Raw genomic sequence first — 11,318 nt, 5'->3', positions numbered from 1 at the left:
GTGCCCTGCCCACTCTATTTGTATTCATACTCTCATTAGGGTTGATGCTCTTTATCAATGATATTCTCTTGACACTTTTTTTCTCTCTTGAGATTTTCCATTTGGGTTCGCTCTTGGGAGTTTTAATGAGGCCAAACTTTTTTTATAAAATAAACTAAGTTAGTGTTAAAGATATTTATTGGTACCAAAATAATACATTCCCTCTCGATGATGAGGCTTATTCCCCATCATCTGACTGGCCAACTTTGACTCTTGTTATTTTGAGGTCATATCTAGTATTCCTCAATTTGGTACTACTCTCGTGGCTTGCATTGTTCCGGTCAATTGTTGCGCCTCAATGCATTTCATTGTTGAGAAAAATATGACTTTTGCTAGATGAAATAGTTGTTGCTATCTGCTACAATAACAAATCGTTAGTTTAACTGAATATCTAAATAAAATGTCTTATAGACACAAACGATGGTGGGTTGGCGGGATGCGTCCCCACCCAAGCTGGGAATGAAGGTATTTAATATATTTAAAATCTCTAAAATAGAGTATTTTTGAAATGGAGGAAAAATAGTTGTTTCCAAATTCGATACCAATCTCTACACTTCCATTTTTATTAATTTATTTTGATGTGTGAACAACGGGGATAAAAATATCGGATATAAATATCGTTATCTTGTTGTGCTCTTTCAAGTTCAATCATGGCATCCACGTCCACTCTCCTTCAAGTTCTCTTCCACACTAACCCTCTTCCTCTTTCTCTCCTCCCGTCACCCAACCCATCTCCATCTCACTTTCGCCCCAAATTCTCCATCAAATGCAATTCCACTCCTACCCCAGAACCCGTCGATCCCTCATTCCCCATTCCCAGCTCCGAAACCACCATTTCTCCCGAATCATTCCCCATCGAAAAGCGAAGGAGATCCGAGATTATCCAAGACCCGAAATCGCGAACCGGGCTGACCATGCCGGAGCCACCGAGTTTCGAGATCGGCTGGAAGAGGACGAAGGAGATTAAGCTGGAAAAGCCAAAAGGATACGTGATAGCGGATTTCTTGGAAAAATTGGAGGGTTTAATGGGGAAGGAGTTCGGGTCGACGGAGCTTTTGGCGAAGGCGGGAGAGATTGTGGCGGAGAGGGCGAGAGAGGAGGCGGTGGTGCTTAGAGAGAAAGGGGAAGTGGAAGAGAGGTTGATTACAGAGCTGTTTAGGGTTTTGAGGTTGATTGAAATGGATATGACTATGGTGAAAGCTGCGGTTAAGGAAGAGACTCTCAACGTGAGGCTTGAGCAAGCCAAGGCTAGGTGTAGGCAAGCTATACTTGTTGCTTTGTCCTTTTGATTTTTGAATGTCAAGTAAATAGAAAGAAAGTGGTTGTGGAGTGAATAGTGTAAAACAAGTTAGGAATTAAACTAGCTAAATTTTAATCAATCATTTTTGCTTATGAATTTATATATTTTTTTATTTTACTCGAGGCATTCAAACTTTAAATTTCAATTGAAAGCATATATATTAGATTCAATTCATGTCTTGTTTCCATTTACATCAAGTCTATATAATTTATTAATTATAAGGGGATTTGTTGAAAATTAGCCGAATATATGATTAGTTACCTAAAATTATCCTCTAATTATATTTTGTTTAATTCTACCCATTTTTCTCCCACACTTCCAAAAATGTCATTGGCCATTATTATTTTCTCTAACCTTGTGCCCCCACGACAATAACCATTCTCTCAACCTTGTCAATCAATCCCAACCTCCACGACAAGCACTCTGCCACCACAACTCCACCACGAAACCACCACAACTCCACCACAACACCACCACATGTCCACCGCAACTTTGCCATTCCCATCAATAGAGTCATTGACACCATAACCTTCTATGACGTTCTACAACCACGGTTCCGCCACCACAGCTCCACCATGACGCCACCATGCCTCGACCGCGCCTCCACTACTGGTATAGTTATAAGTATATGATTTTTTTTACTGAGATATTGACATAAGAGCTGTTTGAAGTTTGGTTCATTAATGTCTTGTGTATCTTTGTGTAGAATGTTATAAATCTTTCATTAGTTTGCTTTTTCACGTGAACTATGCTTAATATATGTTTAAATTCCAGTAATATATAAATGATTATTGTAGATTCATAGCCTTTTTTAATGCAAGTTTGGTTGCATCTTGGTTCAAAATCAATTCTTACCGTATATACTATGATGTATGCCATGTGTTTGTGAAAATGTCTCTTGATATATCTCTCTCTTATACATAATGAATACAGTTGTCATCATACCATCATCACCATATATTTATAAAATTCAATACAAATGAAACTCAATTATTTGTCTTTGGCCTTGAGCAAGTTCTTCATGTTAGATAGCTACTCTTTGAAAACCTATCATCGTCGGATTAGTTGGTGGCAGGTATCTAGTTGGCTTTTACATTCACAGGAGGAGATACTCTTATGGTAACAACCTCTACCATTTACTTCATTCTTTCTATTTTTTTTATGCATAAGACAATGAATAGAAATCAACATGTTTTTATTACTAACAAATGTCCTCTTGGTATAAAATTTAAATGCATAAGAAACTGAATAGAACTTGAAGAAAATACTGACTTGGAACACAAATACAGAGTAGATCACTTTATACAGAACAAAAGCATTGTTCTTGCGATTAACAAATATATAAAATATGTGAGTTAATGGGACTGCAGCTCAATGGCTTTGCCTATAACAGTTTCTTATATGTTTTCTGTTTGTTGTTATATTCAACTCTTGAACATTGTAACACTGATTTTAATTTGTAAGAATTTATTTTAAGTTTTAAAGAGTCATGATTCAAATTTTAAGTCTAATAGTTTAAGAGTCATAGACTCAAATTTTAAGCATAGAATTTTAAAAATAAAGGCTAGTGGATTAACTTTTAAATTTAAAGGTTTAAATTTTAAGACATTAAAGATTTGTGGTTTAAAATTTAAGTATAGAAGTTTAAATTTTAAGTCCAATGGTTTAAATTTTTAGCCATTGAATGTTTGTGGTTTAAATTATGTTGTAAAATAACATTAATATCTTCATGCTAAACATCTTTTGCATTACTTTGATTCTTCTTATTGCGTCACAAATATTATTGAGACCTAGTTTTGCAAAAATACTAAACATCTAAGTTCAAGGAATAAGCTCACTTGGTTGTGTTATTTTTTATTGCAGGAAATGGACAAAATAATCTTGTTTGTAGTTTTTAATGGAAGATGACATGCAAACAAAAAATATGTTGATCATGAAGTCAAAATTTTGATGGTGGAAAATGATATTAAGTACTTGGAATTGGTAGAAAAGATATACAAAGAGCTCAGTTTGAATGAAAATTTGACTTCAACAAATATGCTTTTTTTTTTTTTACAATCACAACTTGTGGTCTAAATTTTTAACCAATAAAGAAATTTAGTTTAAATTTTAAGCCTAGTTGATTAAATTTAAAACGTAATGGTTAAAGAGAGTATGTTTATGATTTAAGCCTAAAGGATTTGTTGACCCTCGATTTGGCCAACGACACGGAGTCAGAATAACGACAAAGAAATAAGAAGACAATCAAGAATGGAATCAAATGGTAGAGAAATGACACAAGTGTTTTATAGTGGTTCGGCCCCAACTATGTGGTAATAACCTACGTCCACTTAGTGATATTATTGATATTGAATCTCAATGTCGTGATCAAAGAACTAGGGTTCTTGAGTTTCACAAGCCCTAGGAAAATTACAACTCTTTGGTGGATAATTACACTATGCTTTTCTCTCTGAATACAAAGATTAAAAGTGTCCAGAGTCAAAAGTCCCTCATTTGAGCCTTCTCATTCATATTTATAGGTTCAAAGGAGGTTACATGGGCCAATGGGCCTTAATTATCCTTAATATCAGCATATCAAGGCAATAAAGAAAAAAGATCATAAAAGTAGCTATTACAAGATTGCATATCTTTAAAAGAAATAAACCGAAGCATGCGACCAGACTGGTCGCATCTAATCGTGAGATCTGATGAAGCAACAAGGAGCTGGTCGATAGGCAAACAACACCTCTTCACTTTGATGCTGCCACGTGCCAACCATGTGTAATAAATTCTTGCCACGTCGTCAGGAGTCATTTTTTGGTAAACATTTGCCCCCCAAGTTTATTTTACTGCGATCACCATAAAGTAAACTTAGGAAACTAACTCTTCGCGTACCCCACCAAATCTGTCAGAGTCGCCCATGCTTTTTCGAAAAATGCAACCAATCATGTCTTTTCAGTTTCCAAAAAATTGTCTGACGGCTATTGCGTTTCCCCATGCTTTGAAAAAAGTAATTCCATGATTACCTCTTTTACAGTGCTACGATCAATATAAAGAATCCCCCAAGATTATTTTTTACTTTTTACTTTTCACTTTCTCCTCAAGAGCACTGAAGAACAAGGCATAGAAAACTTAGAAACCTTAGACGAACTCGACGATCCACGGAGTCTCTGCCCAGCCAACCGACTTAGTGCCTCAAAACTTGCTTCAATATTTATCCAAGTAAGTTTACCGACCTTTTCAGTCATTGAAATGCCGTACGATATCCATTTTATATCTGTTTTGTTATCCTGAGTTCTTGACCGCTCTTGAAAGAAACTATTTTGGGGTAAATGGGCATACTGATTTGCACTAAATTTGGTAGGAGAATAACATTTTTCTGGGATGATGGAGTAGTTGGGTAGTTAGGATTATAACTTTAGGGCGTGAAATCGTAGTAAAAATTCGATTTCTAAGCATGTAGAAAAAACCGGGTTTTTCCCGCCCTTTCAGAGTCGAAAAGTTTTTCCTGAGAAACTTTTCACTTCTGCTTTTTAATCTATTTTCCAAACTGTTCGCTTGAAATGTAGTTTTTTTTGTCAGAATGATGTTGGTCGTATAAAAGTTTAACTTTTATACACGAGCAACATTATTCCAACTTTTAAACACAAGTTTTTAGGTCGTAGATTCTCATCTCCCCTTCTCTATTTGCAAATTTTCATGCAAGATCCATGGGGAGGTGAGAGGCCAATCGACGACGATCTACTGGCGCAACTACTCGAGGACGAGGAACAACCGTCACGGCTAATTCTAGAGATCCTTTTTTCTCGAAACACCCCAAATAATCTCCCAAACCCTCCTCAAAACATGGGTCGAGTAAAGTCTAAAGCCCAGAAAAAGAAATCATCCAATCCTCCTTCAAATCAGCCTGCTCCTCGGCCTGAAATTCCTTCGACCAGTGGTCGGGATGAAAATAATCCTGATCCAGAAATCCAAAACCAAGCTCGTCTCCGTAATATCATTCGACCAGACGTCGAATGGTACCTTGCTCCCCCTAGCACGATCACTGCTAGGATGGTAAATAATTTCCTCAGAAAGTATGGACTTTCTGGGGTTACTTTATTCCTTCCCACCACTGACCAACGGGCAAACCTGCCTGGTGGCGCCTTCAGCGCCTGGTCTAGGTATCATATTGAGGCAGGAGCAATCCTGCCTCTTCATCCTTACTTCCAGGGAGTGGCCAATTACTTCGGGGTCGCTCCTTTCCAAATAACCTCGAACGAGTATAGAATGCTCTCTGTACTCTATATTCTTTACAGCCATAAAAAATGGCATGTCCCTTCACCTCATGAGATCAACTACCTGTTCGATCTCAAATCTAACCCCAACCAGGACAATACAGGGTTCTTTCATTTTTGCCACCAAGAATCGACCTGCACCTTCCTGAGTGAGACTACCTACAAGTCTAATGTAGGAAAGTACCACCAAGAGTACTTTTTGACTACCGACCTGGTCGCCAATAGCCTAGCCTTCACCCAAGAAGGTAACATCTTCGTTTTCCTGGTCATATATTTTCCTTGTATTTTATCCGCATCTCTCTTATAAATTTAGCTTTCTTCAGGTCCATGGCTGCGACCAGCTCCTACTCCAGAAATGGAGCTTCGAGCAGCGCTACTGCCCAGCTTGTGCGACGTAGAGAAGAGCGTCAAACAGCTGGTCACTAAGGCAAACCTGAGACTGGTCAGGCTTCTGGCACCTCACCAGGACATGAGGGAGTCCACGACAGGGAGTGCCACTAGCGAGGAAATTCCTGAGCAGCACCCAGATGTGTCACAACCTCAAAGGGGGAGACCAACTGGCGTGACAATCAGGGAACTCTCTAGCACCCCGCGAGCGGGCGCTCCCCCTGCCCCTTCGGGAAAGGGAAAAAAGAAAGCTTCTAAATCCCTTGCGCCTATCGACGAGTCTTCGGATGAGAACGGTACTGATCTCTCGCTCTTAGATAGTTTGCCAATTCCCTGTCACTTATTTGACGAGGACAGCAAATTTAAGTACACTCCCAATTTAGATTCAGACTTCTTCATGCCAAAGAGTGAGTGTAACACTAGTAGAGTATATAATGTAGCGACCAGTAATGATAGCTCGGGTATTTTACTTGCAATTTTCTTTGTGTTACTTTTCAGACATAGCACACTCATTTATTTATACTATCTAACTGTTCGTGTACTTGCCTTCTTGCAGACATGGCATCCGAAGACATGTTCGATTTATACAGTGCGCCTGATGCTCCTGCGAGCAAGAAAAAGACGAGCAGGAGGCATCGTGGGGAGTGTAGCAAAGATCCTCCGGCCAAGAAGGCCCGCACTCAGGATCCTTTAGCGACTGATCCTTAGAAAAACACAACACCACCTCCATCTCCCGTCGATCAGCAAACTTCGTCTGTATCGGTCGGGTCAACCCCTTCCCCACCGGCTCCAGTTGACCAGACTCAGCCAGCTGCCCCTGCTCCAACAGGGGACGACATATCGAGCCGTGCTCTAAGATCGGCCAAGGACAGGATGACAAGGATCCTGAGGCATGAGCGCAGTCATGAAGCCATGGCTGGGACTGAATCGATGGAGGTCGACCAGATCCTGAATCACGCCCTAAATGAGCTCACCAGTGTAAGTTGTGTTCTTCCTGTTGAGACTCAATCTTTTTATCTATTATATTCATTTCAATCTTTGTTCTGATCGCAGGAAATGCTGATCGTGACTGCCAGTCGGCTCCGCTCGAGGGTCATCATTGAGCAATCCAAGTTGTCCGAGCAACGGCACGTTGAGGAGCTTAAGGTCATCGAAGCGAAATATGTCGAGCAGCTTGAGGTGGCTCATAAGGCAAATACGACATTTCTCGAGGAGAAAAAGAAAATGGCTGAGGAGATGAAGGAGAAGCAGGCTGCTCTGGACAAAGCTCTAGAGGCAAAGGCGAAGTACAAAGAGCCTCACCTTATCAATTTTCGCGAAGCCAAAAGACTCGAGGTGGACCTGATCGAGTGCAGGCAGGAGGCTGAAAAGTTTGAGGCTCGCATCAACGAGCTCGAGAAAACCAACGCCAGCAATCTTGAGAGGTACAAGGGCGCCACGTCCAAGTGCTTCTATGATTTCTAGAAGCACAACCAAGGGGCTAATTTCAGCTATCTCTCTGAGCGCATGAGGCAAACAGAAATAGCTTGGTCCGTTGCTCGCTTGGAAGAAGAAAAGAGAGTGAAAACCCCAGCCTCGCCCGAAATCTCTTTGGCCACTAGTGTTGAGGGTGCGGAGGATGAAGTCAAACTGCTGTCGACCAAGAACATCCACAAGACCCTCCTGCTTCTTAACTTATTTTTCTTTTAATTTTAACTTTTCAATATACGACCTATGGGTCGAGATGTAAAGACAGTTGTTATCTTCAATTGTTGCGTGGGCAGCTTTTTTCCTTTTAACAAACAATTACATCTGAGCAGTAACTGCTCGCGGTGTAAAAGAATTCCTTTTTGATATTATAATACTTGCATTTATTATAACATCTGTTCGCATGACCGAACTTAGCATAGTACTTTGGTTTGATTTAACAAAATACAAAATTTTGAAAAATACTCTAAGTACCGTAGCATGCTTTCACTTATTTTGCTCATGTGTTTACATACCTTTCGATATGCTTTGCCTACTAGATGTCTTATATGCCTTCCAAGTGATTGAGGAGCTTTAGGTCCTCGGTCACTTGCCTTGACCGAAACCTATTCGAACAATTCTGCTCGGAATAAAGACTTGTAAAACTGACAATACAGCAAAATAACACACGTAATGAACAAATACTTGTAATAAATACAATAGTTGGCAAGAATGACTGGCTGCGCACAGTCCCTTTTATTTCTTGTAATAAATGGACAAAACATGTATGTACGAGTGATCAACAAAATGATCTTACACTTATAAGCGATCAGTCACATAATGACCAACCCTTTTTTATAACTTGTAAAAAGTAGAATTAATACAAGCCAATTCTTTAAGAAGAATTGTTTATTGATAGAACTTGCACAGGTGTTCTCCATTCCTATAGCGATGAATGAGATCTCCATTTAAGCGAGCAAGTTTATAAGTGCCTGGTTGAAGGACTTCTTCAATTTGGTATGGTCCTTCCCAATTAGGTCCGAGTACTCCAACGTCCGGATCGCGGGTGCTGAGAAAAATCCTTCTAAGTACTAGGTCCCTGACACTGAATTTCCTTTCGCATACTTTATAATTGAAATACCGGGCGACCTTTTGCTGGTACGCTGCTACTCGGAGTTGGGCTTGCTCACGCTTTTCATCAACCAAATCTAGAGATTCCATCAACAGCTGGCTATTGGAGCCTTGATCGTACGTTATTCTTCGATGCGACGGCAGATCTAACTCAACAGGCAGCATAGCCTCATATCCATAGGCCAAGGAAAATGGAGTATGGCTTGTTGCTGATCGATGTGAAGTTCTGTACGACCAAAGGACTTCAAGTAATTGCTCTGGCCATGCCCCCTTCGCTTCCTCAAGCCTTTTCTTCAGAGTATCCTTCAGTGTTTTATTGACTGCTTTGACTTGTCTATTTGCTTGAGGATGAGCTACTGAAGAAAAGCTCTTGATAATTCTATGTCGCTCGCAAAAATCCGTGAACAGATCACTATCAAACTGGGTGCCGTTGTCTGAGACAATTTTTCTTGGAAATCCATAGCGACACACGATGTTTTTTACTACAAAATCCAGCACTTTCTTGGTCATTATGGTTGCGAGTGGCTCAACTTCAGCCCATTTAGTGAAGTAATCGACGGCCACTATGGCGTACTTGACGCCGCCCTTTCCTGTGGGCAGAGATCTGATTAGATCTATACCCCAGACTGCGAACGACCACAAACTTTGCATCTGTTTTAGTTCATTAGGGGTTGTTCGTGGAATTTTGGAGAACCTCTAGCATTTGTCACACCTCCACACAAATTCCATCGAGTCTTCATTCATTGTTAGCCCGAAGTATCCTTGCCTTAGGATCTTTATTGATAAACTCTACCCCCCAGCATGGTCCCCACAAAATCCTTTGTGGATCTCTTTCATCAATTCTTTGGCCTTCTCTTTTGAAATACACCTGAGGAGTGGCATTGAGTATCCCCTTCGATACAAGATTCCATCGACCAGGATATACCTAGCTGTCTGCCGCTGAAGAATCCTAGCTTTGTTTTTGTCCGTCGGTGACACGCCTTACGTCAGGTGCTCTATGTAAGGTGCCATCCATGTATCCTCCACCTGGATCACCAAAGAGGTCTCCTCTGCTTGGATGCTTGGTGCAGTTAGTTGTTCAACTGGCACTATGTTCAGAGTCTCGGCATCCTTGGCACTTGCCAGCTTAGCCAAAGCATCAGCGTTTAAATTTTGGTCGCGAGGTACTTGCTGGAGAGTGTACTTACCGAACTGTGCCAATATATCATTCGCTTTATTTAAGTAAGCAACCATTTTTAAGCCCCAGGCCTGATATTCTCCAATGATTTGATTGACCACTAGCTGAGAGTCACTGTAGATATCAAGTGACTTTATGTGCATGCTTCTGGCTAATTGTAATCCTGCGAGCAGTGCTTCATATTCGACTTCGTTGTTAGAGGCGGTGAAGTCAAATCTGATTGCGCAGTGAAATCGATGCCCCTCAGGCGTTGTCAAAATCACTCCTGCTCCTGCGTGGTGCTCATTAGAAGAACCATCTGTAAACAACTTCCAAGAAGGAGTTTGGCTTTGAGACTCAGGTTCTTCAGGCCCTTCTGGCTGCTCGCTGTTTGGAAGCTCAGTGAGTTCTGCGACAAAATCAGCCAAAGCCTATCCTTTTATCGCTGCTCGTGGCAAGTAAGAGATATCAAACTGCCCAAGTTCGACCGCCCATTTCAATAATCGGCCTGCAGCCTCTGGTTTCTGTAGAACTTGCCGTAGAGGTTGGTTGGTCAAAGCTGTGATTGGGTGAGCTTGGAAGTAGGGCCGCAGCTTCCTGGAAGCTAAGATTAAGAAGTAGGCTAATTTTTCAATAGGTGGATATCGCAGCTCCGCTCCTATTAGCCCCTTTCTTACATAATAAACAGTTTTCTACACGCCTTCTTCTTCTCTTACTAGGACAGCACTAGCAGTGTATTCTTTGACCGCCAAGTAAATGAACAAAGTTTCTTTATCAACTAGCTTTGATAGAATTGGTGGCTGCGACATGTGAGTCTTTAAGGCTTGAAAAGCCTGTTCGCACTCCTCCATCCATTCAAATTTCTTGTTGCCTCTGAGTAGATTAAAAATTGGGACACATTTGTCTGTCGATTTGGAAATAAATCTACTAAGAGTAGCAATTCTTCTAGTCAAGCTTTGAACATCCTTGATCTTTATTGGCGATTTCATAACGACCAGGGCCTTGATCTTTTCGGGATTGGCCTCAATTCCTCGCGAGTTTACTATAAATCCCAAGAATTTCCCTGATCCAACTCCGAAGGAGTACTTGAGGGGATTCAGCTTCATCTGGTATTTGTTCAAGACGTTGAAGCATTCTTGCAAGTCCCCTATATGCCCTTCTGCCTTCTTTGACTTAACCAGCATGTCATCGACATATACTTCCATGCTTGTACCAATCAGCTCCTTGAACATGTGTTGACCAATCGCTGGTAAGTCGCACCAGCGTTTTTCAAACCGAAGGGCATTACCTTGTAACAGTAGAGCCCTGTATCAGTTCGAAAGCTAGTGTGATCCTCATCAAGAGGTTGCATACTGATCTGATTATATCCGGAGTATGCATCCATGAATGAGAGAATCTCGTGCCCTGCAGTGGCATCGACCAGTTGGTTGATTCTAGGGAGTGGGAAACAATTTTTAGGGCAGACTTTATTAAGGTCTGTGAAATCCACGCATGTTCGCCACTTGCCATTCGGCTTAGGAACAAGCATGGGATTAGAGACCCATGGTGGATAAAACACTACCCTGATGAATCCATTCTCCTTCAGCTTCTCGACTTCTTCCTT

At 40.9% G+C, this 11,318-nt stretch overlaps 1 protein-coding gene across 1 annotated transcript; it reads left to right on the top strand.

Moving 5' to 3' along the window:
* The first annotated feature begins 544 nt into the window (after positions 1-544).
* Positions 545-1,509, top strand: LOC133782508 (protein CHLORORESPIRATORY REDUCTION 41, chloroplastic). The gene has a single exon (XM_062221830.1). It carries the CDS (start codon positions 690-692, stop codon positions 1,326-1,328), a length of 639 nt encoding a protein of 212 aa, XP_062077814.1. The 5' UTR covers positions 545-689; the 3' UTR covers positions 1,329-1,509.
* Positions 1,510-11,318: the final 9,809 nt, after the last annotated feature.

This window comes from Humulus lupulus, chromosome 6, assembly GCF_963169125.1.
Source record: "Humulus lupulus chromosome 6, drHumLupu1.1, whole genome shotgun sequence".
Lineage (NCBI taxonomy): Eukaryota > Viridiplantae > Streptophyta > Magnoliopsida > Rosales > Cannabaceae > Humulus > Humulus lupulus.
This window is presented reverse-complemented; position numbering and strand designations above follow the sequence as displayed.

Bases quoted from the DNA above. Each gene is read 5' to 3' on its own strand.
- LOC133782508 (XM_062221830.1), top strand. From the start codon at position 690: ATGGCATCCACGTCCACTCTCCTTCAAGTTCTCTTCCACACTAACCCT.